The 17562-nt window shown below is 43.0% G+C and overlaps 1 protein-coding gene across 1 annotated transcript in view; it reads left to right on the forward strand.

Moving 5' to 3' along the window:
* Nucleotides 1-17562, forward strand: part of LOC135511025 (protocadherin-15-like) — a 278688-nt gene that overhangs the window by 189857 nt on the left and 71269 nt on the right. Inside the window, exons 22-23 of the mRNA XM_064932482.1 lie at nucleotides 7336-7476; nucleotides 13266-13378. Coding sequence (XP_064788554.1) covers nucleotides 7336-7476; nucleotides 13266-13378 — 254 coding nt within the window. The remainder of the gene's footprint in view (nucleotides 1-7335; nucleotides 7477-13265; nucleotides 13379-17562) is intronic.

Genomic DNA, 17562 nt, shown 5'->3' on the forward strand with positions numbered 1-17562 from the left:
CTCGGCAGTGCATTGCCAGTTGAACCCGGTCTCGGACCCTGGGAAGGAATATTTTATTGGCCCGCCTCTTTCTCAGTTTTCAAGAAATAATGTGGCAGAGATATATTTTCTTGTTGCAGCTTTAACATTAATATGCTGAAATTCTGCAATTTTTCCATGGGGCAGAGAGAGCTGCAGTTTTAAGGCTTAAATTATTGGTGGAGTACTGTAGATACCAATATCCCTATGAGCCTCCCAGGCCCATGTTGCTCAGGGTTAAGAACATAAATTGTAGAAACTTATTCCACTGATCCCTTGTCCAAACATTTTTTAAAGGTCCAATGCAGCTGTTTTTACACCCCTTCAAATTAGTGGATTCGGCTATTTCAGCTAAACCCGTTGCTGACAGGTGTATAAAATCGAGCACTCAGCCATGCAATCTCCATAGACAAACGTTTGCAGTAGAATGGCCCATAATGAAGAGCTCAGTGACTTTCAACGTGGCACCGTCTTAGGATGCCACCTTTCCAACAAGTCAGTTTGTCAAATTTCTGCCCTGCTAGAGTGGTAAACAGTAAGTGCTGTTATTGTGAAGTGGAAACGTCTAGGAGCAACAAAGTCTCAGCCGTGAATTGGTAGTCCACAAAAGCTCACAGAACGGGACTGGCGAGTTCGGAAGCTTCTAGAGCAAAAATTGTGTGTCCTCGGTTGCAACACTCGGTTGCAAGACAGATTGACAGGAACCACTGACTGGATGTAATACAGCCACCATCCGGACAGATTGACAGAAACCACTGACTGGATGTAATGCAGCCACCATCCAGACAGATTGACAGGAACCACTGACTGGATGTAATACAGCCACCATCCAGACAAATTGACAGGAACCACTGACTGGATGTAATACAGCCACCATCCAGACAGATTGACAGGAACCCCTGACTGGATGTAATACAGCCACCATCCAGACAGATTGACAGGAACCACTGACTGGATGTAATACAGCCACCATCCAGACAGATTGACAGGAACCACTGACTGGATGTAATACAGCCACCATCCAGACAGATTGACAGGAACCCCTGACTGGATGTAATGCAGCCACCATCCAGACAGATTGACAGGAACCCCTGACTGGATGTAATACAGCCACCATCCAGACAGATTGACAGGAACCACTGACTGGATGTAATACAGCCACCATCCAGACAGATTGACAGGAGCCTCTTACTGGATGTAATACAGCCACCATCCAGACAGATTGACAGGAACCTCTGACTGGATGTAATACAGCCACCATCCAGACAGATTGACAGGAACCACTGACTGGATGCAATACAGCCACCATCCGCTGGGATTTTGTGCTGTATCGCCACCATCTCTCTCCAACACACACACTCCTACTCTAGCCATTACCTGGCAGCATCCCTACTCATACCAGTTTGTGTTTGCCTATGCCGACCCTCTACCTGAGGTGTTTCAGGCGGCATATCTGTGTTGCTACGAGAACAAACTCTTTGAGGGGCAACGATCGGCTCATTTACATTACTTTACATTTAAGTCATTTGGCAGACGCTCTTATCCAGAGCGACTTACAAATTGGTGAAATCACCTTATGACATCCAGTGGAACAGCCACTTTACAATAGTGCATCTAAATCATTTAAGGGGGGTGAGAAGGATTACTTTATCCTATCCTAGGTATTCCTTGAAGAGGTGGGGTTTCAGGTGTCTCCGGAGGGTGGTGATTGACTCCGCTGTCCTGGCGTCGTGAGGGAGTTTGTTCCACCATTGGGGGGCCAGAGCAGCGAACAGTTTTGACTGGGCTGAGCGGGAACTGTACTTCCTCAGTGGTAGGGAGGCGAGCAGGCCAGAGGTGGATGAACGCAGTGCCCTTGTTTGGGTGTAGGGCCTGATCAGAGCCTGGAGGTACTGCGGTGCCGTTCCCCTCACAGCTCCGTAGGCAAGCACCATGGTCTTGTAGCGGATGCGAGCTTCAACTGGAAGCCAGTAGAGAGAGCGGAGGAGCGGGGTGACGTGAGAGAACTTGGGAAGGTTTAACACCAGACGGGCTGCGGCGTTCTGGATGAGTTGTAGGGGTTTAATGGCACAGGCAGGGAGCCCAGCCAACAGCGAGTTGCAGTAATCCAGATGGGAGATGACAAGTGCCTGGATTAGGACCTGCGCCGCTTCCTGTGTGAGGCAGGGTCGTACTCTGCGGATGTTGTAGAGCATGAACGTCTTCAGTAGGTTTATGAACGTCTTCAGTAGGTTTATTGGCTCCCTAACTAACATTATTTAATTCTCAGACTCGGAGCGACTCGGTAAATGCAGCCATTTTTGTGAGTTCCAAAATGTTCTCTCCTGCCAGTGACGCAACAAGGCCAATATGACGATTTACAGTTTGCCGTCGTTCTAAATCATAGTGTTTCCATTTCCCTTTAATGCCCATGATTTTGGAATGAGATGTTCAATGCACGGGTGTCCACAAACTTTTGGTCGTGTAGTGTATATGCAGTGCTTCTGCGGACCCCACTTTGAGAACCCCTGTTAAAGAGAACAATGATTTCCACCACTTAAGGCATCACAGCTGATTACACAAACTATTGTTTATTACACAGCATATTGAAATACAGCACTATGAGCAAGAACCAATGTTCTCTTCGTAAAAATAGCTACCTGATTGTGTTGCATCTGTTCTGTTCCCACAGTTGTCATAATGTGATGATTATTTCTGTTAAGTATGCTAAACAACACACTGTTCCAGTTTCACCCTTCTGTTTATCTGTCTCTGTCTTCATTGGCTTTGCCATGGCTGAGCAGTTCCACACCGACTTCCTGGAATATACTTTTTCTTTTGCCCGGCTGCAAACCAGAGGAATGAAATTACACCATACAGCACCATCATTTTGACACCCTGTTGCACTCAGAAATGATTTCCCTATCACAGGCGAGGATGTACAGGGGCAGGGGGAAATCAGTATAGGTTTTTGTAATGCCTCACACCGCACTCAGCTAACTTTTACTGCTTCCCGTTCGCTCTGTCAATAGGGCAACAAGGCCATTACGATAAAGCAAAGACACATTTGGAATCTAATAAATGCTAGAGAACAAGGTTATTTTGTCCCCCAAAAAATGTGGTTCAGCTTCATCAACCCTATGCCAAAGGAAGGTGGGTTTATTGGTGGTGCAATCACCTAAATGTTTTATAGCCCCGTAGGTGAGTCAGTATTCTACCTCACATGCTCCCTCTCTTTTCTTTTCTTTTGAGATTGGAGTTGTTTTTCATTATAACAAGTGCTCAGCATAGTTACATCATGTCTTGAGGTCTGTTGTCTATTTTCTAACCTGGTCTGTATCCCTCTCTTTCCTTTCTCTCCCTGGCAGTCTCTTTGGCAAGGATTTTTATATAATTGAATGACATGCCTTTTTTTAGTCTGCATCATTATATTTGACTCTTGTGTGAATTGTGTCCATCTAAAACATTGCAGCCATCAGACACAACCCTCATCTGACGCTTCTCGAATCTATCTGCTCGTTATACCCTCCCGGGGGTCTGGAGAAACGGCCAGTAATTGTAGACTGGACTGGAACTTGGTGTGAAAGGACCTCCTGCTGGCTGTGTTCCCTCCAGGGTAGGGGGCCTCCGTGGTGTTTGTAGCAGAGGAACAGTACATGTCCCTGGGGTTCACTCTGAGCCTGCCAATCACAACCGTGTGGATCTGAACATTTCACACAACATAGTTAACCTGCAGTAATGACTCACTCCAAATATCTCCCCCTCTTTGTGCTCTCTGTGCATGTGTATTGTCCTGTCTGTCTGTCTGTCTGTCTGTCTGTCTGTCTGTCTGTCTGTCTGTCTGTCTGTCTGTCTGTCTGTCTGTCTGAGAGCACAGTAACCAGTGGGCTGTAGTTGTGCCTCCTTTCCACAGCAGAGCTGATGAGGGAAACAGGGACGGAGAACAGAAATGGAATTCAATCTCTGACATGAACTGTTCTGTGTTTTGGGCTGCACCATACAGTTCAAAACACTTGTTCAAATGTTCATTTCGACTTGATTCCATGCAGAGACAAAGGCTGAGAATACAAAGGCATATACGGAAGCGTCTCATCTTATTGCTTACTAGAACTGAAGGAAATCAATGAGAGAAGTGTAATGAATACCTATTATCAAAGTCCTCAGGGCTCCCGAGTGGCGCAGCGTTCTGAGGCACTGCATCTCAGTGCTAGAGGTGTCACTACAGACCCTGATTCGATTCCAGGCTGTAAAACAAAACACTTGTTGTGTGATGATAGAAAAATGTCTATAATTTCATATTATACTCTATTGTTTATTTCGTTGTGTCGCAAATCACTCTCTTTACGGCAATATTTTTTTCAAGTTACAGTATTTCCTTTATAACATTTTTAATGACATCACAAAATAACAACCGAAATTACATTATTATTCTTTAGATCGCCTCTTACCATTCCCCAAGTTCTATGTTAGAAATATTGTTCCAGTATTCACTCCAGAACGTGTTAGAGTTTCAGCTGGAAAATGTCTGTGAAAGAAAGGCACATTCCTGTGTGAATTTGGAGAGGGATGTTCTCTCCTTGATTTACAACACAGTGTGGACTGTCTTTCCCTCCACCAGCTCCCTTCTCCCTCCTCTGCGGGTGAAAGCGGGTCTGGCTGAACTTATTTATTGCAAAGCTGATCTGACCTATTTGGATCCTTACAGGACAGTAAGGACAGTTAGCTTGCGAGCCAGCCAGCTAACGTTAGCTAGCTAGCTAACAGTACTCTTTAGCTTGAAATTAAAACAACTTTCTGACAAAATTTGAAATGTGAATATCTGAACATGTAGTTAGCGAGACTATCTTACCCGAATACATGGATGGATGCTTCTCGCTCTCTGTCACGAATGCCATGGTTGCCTTAGTTTGAAGATGTTATCCGGAGACAGGTGTTTTATACAACAGCCTTCTGTGTGTTCTCTTTTTGACTCCGTCTGCATATTTGCAATCAAACGGCAGAATATCATACTCTAATTCCACTGTGCATTCCACTGATTTCAAAACTTTCAAAACAAAGTGGAGAGCAACACCTTTTCAGTTCTACTATGTAATATCTTTCAAAAAGTTATGTTTAAAAGGATTAACTACATATACTGAGCAGCTCATGTTATAGACGAAGCATGCTACATGCCAGACTAATCTGAACTCATCTCTCGGCTTGTCCAGCCCACCCATTAACTCAGGCAATCATGGCTAGGGAAGGCTCCTCACTTTTTCTGTGGCTTAACCAACTAGGCTCGTAATATAGCAATTTTATTTGTATTTACAGATTACATACAAGTTTGATATTAAGGCACATGAAAGTTCCTGAAGGTATTTCTGCCAAAACACATTTTTATACAAATTTTTAAAAGTTTACATTCAAATGGCTATCCTGTGAAGTAGTGACACATGACACGCCTAGTTTCCTGAAATTAGTCACAAACAAAATAATGATCTTGTCGGCTAAATTAACTAGTGTAGCCCACAGCCATATGCAATAGCCACAACAGGACCTAACATAAGGACAACACTGAGTATGCAATTCTGTTCTTCTGAAATAGACTACATTTTTTTCATATCATGTTTCTTTAGACCTGTCTAAAATGCATAATGGATTCATTGTGAAGGTTTTGTCTATATTACATTTCTTTATTAGACTTTTTAAAATGTAGAAGTTTCAAAGGTCTGCATTAGTGGCTTGTTGGCTATGCATGGAAGTCACAAGATACCAAATGTGTTTATGTAAATAATAACGGTTAATTACCATGTAACCGGCAGCTGTTTGCGTGACAATCACCAGCTGACAAAATTTTATGACCGCCACAGCCCTAGTCCCAACATACATTTCTTAGATGTCAAAGTGGTAAATATCTCCATTTTTGGTGAGTGTTTTCCCCAGCAGAACGCATAAAATATTTATGGTCTGTGAGCAAAAAGCCAGACAAGGGGAGTTGCTGTAAACCTGAAAGCACAAGTAGATATAGTACGATGTTACTGTATCTACAGTCAAGGCAATCCCCATAGTACTGCTGTCTTGGAACCAGTATGAGACCTGCCATTGAATGTCAAATGTGGAAACTGGAAATGTTGATACTGAACTGCACAGTTTATAGGGGAAGGGAAATGGGGGAGAGGACATAATCTCATTTTTATAAATGTTTATTTTAAATAGGTGCATGGTCTCTGATCCTGAGGGCTTGTTTGGCCTTTCAACTCACACTGCAGTGGCCAAATGGCCTGGGGTTCTACTTCTTAGTAATATTTCAAAGTCAAAACTTGGCCTTACATGTTAAGGGACAGCATATGACTGGTGTTGGAATCCGAAATGGTGTGCCTTTATTGGTTGCCCTTGGGCAAGATACCGTACTTAGCCTATGCCATTATGTTCAACTGAAATAAAAATTCAGACAGAATGCTGACACTTTTGTTATAATATTTGGTAGGTGCCGTGTGCAGTTGCCAAACAAAAAGGCATTTGGTTTCTGTTCTTATTATGCTCAGTTTGGATCTAACACAAATGCCGTATTCTACGCACACAGCCTGGATGTTACACACATGCCCCTCAGTGTATCCGTAAGCTCTCTCTGATGATTTCTCACAACCTTCGGCAGATGTATTTGTGTGAGTAAACCACCCAAGGGATCTAACATCTCTAACCCCCGCATTTGCTCAGTTCTGCCCAGTTTGACTCTACAGCACAGAAAACCCATTAGGCTTTCTCAAGTCCCGCATTCTCAGTTCTGCTGAAGGGCACTGAAGTATTATCTTCTATTAGAAGACAGTAAGAAAAAAAAGTGGGGGGGGGATGTGGAGCTTGAAAGTGGTATAATTGAAAAAGATAGTTATGAGATAATCAGCTATCTGAAAGCATTATTAATCTTAATTAAAGGGTCATATTAAAGTCCCAGCTTTTATCAATACCTGAAAGTGGATTTGATTTGGGCATGGAGGGATAGGGTGGGTGTTATTTAACCCCAAGAGATGATGGGTTTCATCTATGAATACAGTAAAGGGTAATGTGATGAGCTGTCCTCCTACTGGTAATAAGGGGATGAGACCCTGTCGTGTAGTCACAGTGTAGCAGAGGTAGTTCATCGAGGTTCATTTGAATGGAGAGTACCTGCCGGAGACAATAGTGAAGTCGGAAAACACACCCATGAGTCATATTCACAATTAAGACCTACCAAAAGGTGAAAGGCCTCCTGCGGGGACAGAGACTGGATTTAAAAAAAATAAAAAATATAGGACAAAACACATAAAATAGAGGTGTTCCCTCACCTAACATGTCTGTCTTGCCCCTGTGTTTCTGTCCCAGGGTACTCCAGCCAGTCTGGTGCGTTACAGAGTGGACGAGGACCAATCACCTTACAGCGGTAGCATCTTTGACGTGGAGAAGGGGTCTGGGAGGGTCATCACCAGGGTCAACCTCAACGAACAGCCCAGCGTCACCTTCAAGGTATGTCAGGATTTGGCCAGGGTTGTTCCGGGTTTTGGTCACTAGATGCCCCCATTGTGCTTTTTGACCTTATGTTTTTTCCCTTGTTCCCCATTATTATTTGCACCTGTGCCTCGTTTTCCCTGATTGTATTTAAACCCTTAGTTTCCCTCAGTTCTGTGCTCTGTGTTTGTATGTTAGCACCCAGCCCTAGTGTTCTGTGTATTCTTGTCGATTCCGGTGGATGCGCTTGTGGAATTCTGTTTTTGTTCTTGAGTATCTCTTGAGGCTTTTTTGTGCTATTCCTACCACCTTTTGGATTTGCCATTTTTTGTATTGAAGGACTTCTCCTTTTTTACTTTATTAAATACACCGTCTTAAGTACTGCTGTGTCTGCCTCATCTTCTGGGTTCTGCTGACTATTCGTGGCTCAGTTGGTTAAGTGACTGTTTCTCACTCCGGAGACCCAGGTTCGTAACCGGGTCCTGACAAGGTATGATGATGATGATGGATGATTTGTACAGTACAGTTGCACTTTAAGATCTAATGCAGACCAGTGGGTCAGAAACGTGCACAGATTAAATCATACGGTGTCTTTCTTTCCTTATTTATATATATACACTGCTCAAAAAAATAAAGGGAACACTAAAATAACATCCTAGATCTGAATGAATGAAATATTCTTATTAAATACTTTTTTCTTTACATATGTGCTGACAACAAAATCACACAAAAATGATCAATGGAAATCAAATTGATCAACCCATGGAGATCTGGATTTGGAGTCACACTCAAAACTAAAGTGGAAAACCACACTACAGGCTGATCCAACTTTGATGTAATGTCCTTAAAACAAGTTAAAATGAGGCTCAGTAGTGTGTGTGGCCTCCACATGCCTGTATGACCTCCCTACAACGCCTGGGCATGATCCTGATGAGGTGGCGGAAGTTCTCCTGAGGGATCTCCTCCCAGACCTGGACTAAAGCACCTGCCAACTCCTGGACAGTCTGTGGTGCAACGTGGCATTGGTGGGTGCAACGTGGCATTGGTGGATGGAGCGAGACATGATGTCCCAGATGTGCTCAATTGGATTCAGGTCTGGGGAACGGGTGGGCCAGTCGATAGCATCAATGCCTTCCTCTTGCAGGAACTGCTGACACACTCCAGCCACATGATGTCTAGCAATGTCTTGCATTAGGAGGAACCCAGGGCCAACCGCACCAGCATATGGTCTCACAAGGGGTCTGAGGATCTCATCTCGGTACCTAATGGCAGTCAGGCTACCTCTGGCGAGCACATGGAGGGCTGTGCGGCCACCCAAAGAAATGCAACCCCACACCATGACTGACCCACCGCCAAACCATCATGCTGGAGGATGTTGCAGGCAGCAAAATATTCTCCACGGCGTCTCCAGACTCTGTCACGTCAGTCATGTGCTCAGTGTGAACCTTCTTTCATCTGTGAAGAGCACAGGGCGCCAGTGGCGAATTTGCCAATCTTGGTGTTCTCTGGCAAATGCCAAACGTCCTGCACGGTGTTGGGCTGTGAGCAAAACCCCCACCTGTGGACGTCGGGTCCTCATACCACCCTCATGGAGTCTGTTTCTGACCTTTTGAGCAGACACATGCACATTTGTGGCCTGCTGAAGGTCATTTTGCAGGGCTCTGGCAGTGCTCCTTCTTGCACAAAGGCGGAGGTAGCGGTCCTGCTGCTGGGTTGTTGCCCTCCTACGGCCTCCTCCACGTCTCCTGATGTACATTGTGTTGTTTAAGTGTTCCCTTTTATTTTTTCAGCAGTGATATATATATATATATACAGTGCTGAAAAAAATAAAGGGAACACTTAAGTGTTCCCTTTTATTTTTTCAGCAGTGATATATATATATATATATATATACAGTGCTGAAAAAAATAAAGGGAACACTTAAACAACACAATGTAACTCCAAGTCAATCACACTTCTGTGAAAACAAACTGTCCACTTAGGAAGCAACACATATACAGTGGTGAGAACAAGTATTTGATACACTGCCGATTTTGCTGGTTTTCCTACTTACAAAGCATGTAGAGGTCTGTAATTTTTATCAAAGGTACACTTCAACTGTGAGAGACGGAATCTAAAATAAAAATCCAGACAATCACATTGTATGATTTTTAAGTAATTGATTTGCATTTTATTGCATGACATAAGTATTTGATCACCTACCAACCACTAAGAATTCCGGATCTCAAAGACCTGTTAGTTTTTCTTTAAGAAGCCCTCCTGTTCTCCACTCATTACCTGTATTAACTGCACCTGTTTGAACTTGTTACCTGTATAAAAGACACCTGTCCACACACTCAATCAAACAGACTCCAACATCTCCACAATGGCCAAGACCAGGGAGCTGTGTAAGCACATCGGGGATAAAATTGTATACCTGCACAAGGCTGGGATGGGCTACAGGACAATATGGAAGCAGCTTGGTGAGAAGGCAACAACTGTTGCCGCAATTATTAGAAAATGGAAGAAGTTCAAGATGACAGTCAATCACTCTCGGTCTGGGGCTCCATGCAAGATCTCACCTCGTGGGGCATCAATGATCATGAGGAAGGTGAGGGATCAGCCCAGAACTACACTGCAGGACCTGGTCAATGACCTGAAGAGTGCTGGGACCACAGTCTCAAGAAAACCATTAGTAACACACTACGCCGTCATGGATTAAAATCCTATAGCGCACGCAAGGTCCCCCTGCTCAAGCCAGCGCATGTCCAGGACCGTCTGAAGTTTGCCAATGACCATCTCGATGATCCAGAGGAGGAATGGGAGAAGCTCATGTGGTCTGATGAGACAAAAATAGAGCTTTTTGGTCTAAACTCCACTCGCCGTGTTTGGAGGAAGAAGAAGGATGAGTACAACCCCAATAATACCATCCCAACCGTGAAGCATGGAGGTGGAAACATCATTCTTTGGGGATGCTTTTCTGCAAAGGGGTCAGGATTATTGCACCGTATTGAGAAGAGGATGGTTGGGGCCATGTATCGCGAGATCTTGACCAACAACCTCCTTCCCTCAGTAAGAGCATTGAAGATGGGTAGTGGCTGGGTCTTTCAGCATGACAACGACCCGAAACACACAGCCAGGGCAACTAAGGAGTGGCTCCGTAAGAAGCATCTCAAGGTCCTGGAGTGGCCTAGCCAGTCTCCAGACCTGAACCCAATAGAAAATCTTTGGAGGGAGCTGAAAGTCCGTATTGCCCAGCGACAGTCCCGAAACCTGAAGGATCTGGAGAAGGTCTGTATGGAGGAGTGGGCCAAAATCCCTGCTGCAGTGTGGTCAAGAACTACAGGAAACGTACAGGAAACCTGGTCAAGAACTACAGGAAACGTATGATCTCTGTAATTGAAAACAAAGGTTTCTGTACCAAATTTTAAGTTCTGCTTTTCTGATGTATCAAATACTTATGTTATGCAATAAATTGCAAATTAATTACTTAAAAATCATACAATGTGATTTTCTGGATTTTTGTTTTAGATTCCGTCTCTCACAGTTGAAGTGCACCTATGATACAAATTACAGACCTCTACATGCTTTGTAAGTAGGAAACCTGCAAAATCGGCAGTGTATCAAATACTTGTTCTCCCCACTGTATATACACACACACACTGCCGGTCAACAGTTTTAGAACTACTCATTCAACATTTTTTCTTTATTTTTACAATTCTTTACATTGTAGAATAGTAGTGAAGACATCAAAACTATGAAATAACACATGGAATCATGTAGTTACCAACAAAGTGTTAAACAAATCAAAATATATTTTATATTTGAGATTCTTCAAATAGCCACCCTTTGCCTTGATGACAGCTTTGCACACTCTTGGCATTCTCCCAGCCAGCTTCATGAGTTAGACACCTGGAATGCATCTCAATTAGCACTTGTGCATTCTAAAAAAGTACATTTATGGAATTTCTTTCCTTCTTAATGTGTTTGAGCCAATCAGTTGTGTTGTGACAAGGTAGGCGAGTATACAGACGATATCCCTATTTGTTGAAAGACAAAGTCCATATTATGGCAAAAACAGCTCAAATAAGCAAAGAGAAACGACAATCCATCATTACCTTAAGACATGAAGGTCAGTCAATCCGAAAAATGTCAAGTGCAGTCGCAAAAGCCTTCAAGCGCTATGATGAAACTGGCTGTCATTGGGACCACCACAGGGATGGAAGACCCAGAGTTACCTCTGCTGCAGAGGATAAGTTCATTAGAGTTACCAGCCTTAGAAATTGCACCCCAAATACATGCTTCACAAAGTTCAAGTAACAGACACATCTAAAAATCAATTATTCAGAGGAGACTGAATGAATCAGGCCTTCATGGTCAAATTGCTGCAAAGAAACCACTACTAAAGGACACCAATAATAAGAAGAGACTTGCTTGGGCCAAGAAACACGAGCAATGGACATTAAACCGGTGAAAATGTGTCCTTTGGTCTGGAGTCCAAATTGGAGATTTTTGGTTCCAACCGTAGTGTCTTTGTGAGACACGTTGTGGGTGCACAGATGATCTCCGCATTTGTATTTCCCACCATGAAGCATGGAGAAGAAGGTGTTATGGTGTGGGGTTGCTTTTCTGGTGACACTGTCTGTGATTTATTTACAATTCACACTTAACCAGCATGGCTACCACAGCATTCAGCAGCGATACACCATCCCATCTGGTTTGGGCTTAGTGGGACTATCATTTGTTTTTCAACAGGACAATGACCCAACACACCTCTAGGCTGTGTAAGGGCTATTTGACCAAGAAGGAGAGTGATGGAGTGCTGCATCAGATTACCTGGCCTCCACAATCTCCCGACCTAAAACAAACAGATGGTTTGGGATGAGTCGGACGGCAGAGTGAAGGAAAAGCAGCCAACAAGTGCTCAGCACATATGGGAACTCCTTCAAGACTATTGGAAAAGCATTCCTTGTGAAGCTGGTTGAGAGAATACCAAGAGTGTGCAAAGCTGTCATCAAGGCAAAGGATGGCTATTTGAAAAATCTTAAATATAAAATATATGTTGATTTGTTTAACACTTTTACTACATGAATCCATATGTGTTATGTTGTAGTTTTGATGTCTTCACTATTATTCTACAATGTAGAAAATAGTAAAAAATAAAGAAAAACCCTTGAATGAGTTGGTGTTCTAAACCTTTTGACCAGTAGTGTATATATTTTTAAAGTACACATGTACTGTACATCTTTCCTCACGTACTGTACAGAAATAGTGTACATTATCTGTGCACTTTATTGTTAGTTCTAATTGGTCAAAAGGGTGCATATATTGAGCTAATGGACTCTTTTTGGAACCTTCTCACAATACCTTCATCATGTCCTTATTCATCAGGCCATTGCACAGACTCCACCTGTGACTAAACCAATATGTGCATGCATATTAAGTTCCTGACATTATACTCCCACAGAAGGTCATCTGAGTATATGTGGAGCTGACCTCAGCTCAGTGTAACCTTGGCAGCGAACGGGAGGAGCATGTTGCTGAAGGATATTAGGTTGTAATAAGGACAAACTCTCTCTCTTTCGGTCTGACTCTGTCTTCCTTTCTGTCTCTGTCTCGTCTCCCCGGTCTAAGAATGTTGGGTCGCTAGATTCAAACACTCTCTCTGGGTGGGTTGGAGCTTGGTTCCCAGGCCTGTTTGTGCCATTTCAAACGTCTCTGTTATTCATTGTCATGCATGCAGAAACAGCTGGCGACCAGGCATTGTGGTTTGATTCAAGAAGAAATCAGTAATGTGTGTGTGTGCTTGTGTGTGTGTGTCCTCTCAGTTGGTGGTGATAGCGTTTGACGATGGAGAGCCAGTGAAGGAGAACCGAACCCTGGTGGAGATCACTGTCCTCCAGCCCTCCAGGATCCCCATCTTCACTCAGGAGGAGTACAGGTAACACACACACGCACGCGCTTACACACGCACGCTCAAACGCATGTGTGCAATCTCACTTGAATATTACCATATTACCATATATATATCTTACTTATATACAGCTCATTACTCAAAGCTGCAGGCAGGGCTGGGTAGATTACTTTCTAAATGTAATCCATTACCTTTCCAAAATTGTAATCAGTAATGTAACTTTTGGATTACCCAAATTATGTAACGTATTACTGATTACTTGTTGATTTCTTTCCCTTTAAGAGGCATTAGAAGAAGACACAAAGGATCCAAAAATGTTATATGTTATATTGTTACGTACACCAGAATGGTCCAGTGAAATGTGTTGTTTTACAGGATGAGCCATAGTAGTACAGCATCCTTAGTGCAAATGAGGGTTAAATGCCTTGCTCAAGGGCACATCAACATATGTTGCACTTTGTTGGCTCGGGTATATACGAACCAGCAACATTTTGGTTACTGGCCCAATGCTTTAACCGCTATGCTACCTGCCGCCCTACGTTTTTGGGTGTCATCATAGGCGCCTCTGACTCGTTCAGGCAACTTAAACGTGAGCCTTTTTTTCAATGCTGCATTGAATTTCATAATGTATTTTGTTCTGCAAACATCTTCTCTGAATTGAAACGTAATCCAAGAAGTTAGCGTCTAGTTTTTTCAAATGTATCTGTAATTTGATTACAATATTTTTTGGTGGTAATATAACTGATTTACAGATAGTTGATTTGTAATAAGATTTAATCAGTTGCTCCCCAATCCTGGCTGCTGGGTAGGTTTATCTGGTGTTGAGCAGAAACGCAACAACACCTCAACACACACAAGCACACCTTACACACCAGGTCACATCCTCCCTCCCTCACCAGGCCTTGGTAAATATAAAAAAAAACATTTTGAATAATGCATCCGCCAGCTTCAATTACATTTTGTTTGGCCCTGAGTTGACTATCTATTATTTAAAGCAGTTATTATTATGTGATTACATTAGCCCATGCTTGTGAGATGATGTATAAATATTTGTGAAGACAAGGGTTCTTCAGAGCAGGTTGTAGAAGATTTTCCTCGTATGCCGACTGTATAATGAGTGGTATAAATATTAAGAAGTGCTCGGAGCCAGAGGCTGCTGTAAACCACAACATTAGTTTTTCTTGGAGGGCAAAGCAGAGTTTCCCCTGAGTTTATTTAGCCAGATTACATTTTAAATACGTTGAACTGACAGGATAGTGCTGGATGGGGATCATGCGGCGAGGCACAGCCCAGCCTGAGTTTACCATATTGATATGTTGAAGGAGGGATTTGTATATATTTATTTCAATTATTATTAGCATTGTGGCTGGAGCAGGATTGAGAAAGTCTTGGTTTTGATGAGATAGTGCGGCTTCTCTGAGTGTGAGATACACCAACTCTGACATTCATCAAATGGTTTTTTGTTTGCTAATATTGAACAGCAGGTGGTATTAGATGTGAGGTACCAGTCAGTGTGTTATGTATCCTACAGTCCCTTGGAGCTTATTAAGTAAAGCTTGTTAGCGGCGAATTGATTTCTAACTGCGTTTGTCAGTCATGGCATAGAATCATGGCAAAATGTGTCATTTCTAATAGAGTTGGACATGCCTTGCTCACATTAGGGAGAGCATTTCATAAGGTCAGCTCATACTGTCGAGCTTCTGTTTTGTGCTCACTTTACAGTAGGTGCTCGATCTTGTGTAAACTGTATGTCAGAAAGTGCTGTGTGCGTCTGTCTGTCTGTCTGTTTGTCTGCCTGTCTGTCTGTGTCTGTCTGTCTGTCTGTCTGTCTGTCTGTCTGTCTGTCTGTCTGTCTGTCTGTCTGTCTGTCTGTTGTGTACTATGTTTATAACTATGTGCATTCACTATTAGGAATGTGTGTGTGTGTGTGTGTGTTCTGTTTCTTTTCCCGTGCTCATGTTCTCTCTATTCCAGGCATTATCTTATGATTGATCAATGCAATATACATTCCCAGCGGTGTGTCTGATGAAGGGCCTTAGATTAGCTTGTGAATGAGTGTTATGTCCTACACACACAGAAGGTTAGGATGGCTGGCACGGCACCCCTGTTGGGCGTAGCATTGCTGATGCTTACCATCCACGGCGACAGCCCCAACATAAATGATGACCCATAAAGGCATTAGCCAGGTGCTAGCTCTTCCCTGCTGTACAGGAGCGCACCAAGAGGGCCTCCAATCTGGTCTTCACCTCCCTACTGGACAATAGAGTGCTCCATCTTTCCTCCTCGCTTCATCTTCCTCTCTCTAAGGATCCTTCACAACACAAATCATGCTCTACACGTCCACAGAAGATGCTGTTTGTCTAACCAAAGCCCGTTAGCGGTAGCAGCAATCAGGAAGGCTGTGCCAAAAGCTCCACAACACACAATTAAAACAGTTATGTGGCTGGCTTAATGCTTTCAGGGTTTTATTGTTAGTCCCCTCCATCTGTTTTGGGTATATGAACATCTCCCAGTCATGGTTGGAGAAAACAAATGGCACGTACAGTACAGTATTGTACTGTAGCACATTGTACTTTGGCTTTAAAAATAAATAAAAATAATAATCTTTATTTAACTAGGCAAGTAAGTTAAGAACAAATTCTACACCGGGCAAACCCGGACGACGCTGGGCAAATTGTGCGCCGCCCTATGTGACTCTCAATCACAGCCGGTTGTGATACAGCCTGGATTCAAACCAGGGTGTCTGTAGTGACCTCTGCACCACTTGGAAGCTTGTGTTGTTGAAATTCTGAGCACCAGTATGTTTGTTTATAATACTACATGTAGCATTAATTACAGAAGTCTTACAACAATTAGGCTACACCATCTGAAATGATACACTGTGTACAGAAGAGTTGAAAAAAGGACAGATTCCTTCATTTTATACTCAAGTTTAAAAAACAATGGAATGCATGAACAGTAAGTTTATATTTATGTAATGTGTTAATGTAATGATGTTGATGTATGATGTAATGCTGAATAGGACATTATTGTTGTACATTCATGAATTACATCAAGTTTGAATTCAAATCATATTCGAATCGAAACATAGATACAATTTACATGGAAAACAAGTTAACAGGCTTTATAACCAAGGGCCCATTGCAAGAACAATTCTTCATGTTTGAAACCTTTCACTTAATTACAATGATGGCCTTTAGATGGAATACACAAACACATCCCTGTGGGGAAGTTTTCAGCACTGGGCACAGGACTGCAATTAATTTATTTTCCCCAGCATGTCTGACTGCAGGAGAGGAGCGGTAAGCTTTTTTCTAAGCCGGGAATCCCTACTGTACTCTATGGAGGGGAGGCTACTTTACTTTGCTGGTCCCATGTAGCAGACCTTCAGCTTAAAAGCATCTTTAACTTAGGCCTGCTGCTTATCTCCCACAGCACTTCGCCCGAGTTGAGGGTTGCGAGCTGCGGGATGGGGATGGATGCTCGAAATCACAGGACACTAAGCCTCGCCACTTCTCACTTTGTCATTTTAATGATCACAGCAATTATAGCCTCCCTTTCTTTCTCCTCACTCTCTATCTCTCTCTCTCTTTCTTCTGTCTCCTCTCTCTCTCCTTCTGTCTCCTCTCTCTCTCTCTCTCTCTCTCTCTCTCTCTCTCTCTCTCTCTCTCTCTCTCTCTCTCTCTCTCTCTCCCTTTCTCTCTCTCTCTTGTTTTCTCTCTCTTTTTCTCTCTCTTTCTCCTCTCTCTCTTTCTCCTCTCTCAATTCAATTCTATTCAATTTTCTCTCTCTCTTTCTCCCCCCTCTCTCTATTTCTCTCTCTCTCTCTTTTTCTCTCTCTTTCTCCCCTCTCTCTCTTTCTCCTCTCTACTCTCTTACTCCTCTCTCTCTTTCTCCTCTCTCAATTCAATTATATTCAATTTTCTCTCTCTCTCTTTCTCCTCTCTCTCTCTCTCTCTCTTTCTCCTCTCTCTCTCTCTTTCTCCTCTCTCAATTCAATTATATTCAATTTTCTCTCTCTCCCTTTCTCCTCTCTCTCTCCCTCTCTTTCTCTCTCTCTTTTTTGCTCTCTCTTTCTCCTCTCTCTCTCTCTTTCTCCTCTCTCTCTCTCTCTTTCTCTCTTTCTCTCTCTCGCTTTATCCTCTCTCTCTTTATCCTCTCTCTCTTTCTTTCTCCTCTCTCTTTCTCCTCTCTCAATTCAATTATATTAC

Source organism: Oncorhynchus masou, chromosome 23 (assembly GCF_036934945.1).
Source record: "Oncorhynchus masou masou isolate Uvic2021 chromosome 23, UVic_Omas_1.1, whole genome shotgun sequence".
NCBI classification, from domain to species: Eukaryota; Metazoa; Chordata; class Actinopteri; order Salmoniformes; family Salmonidae; genus Oncorhynchus; species Oncorhynchus masou.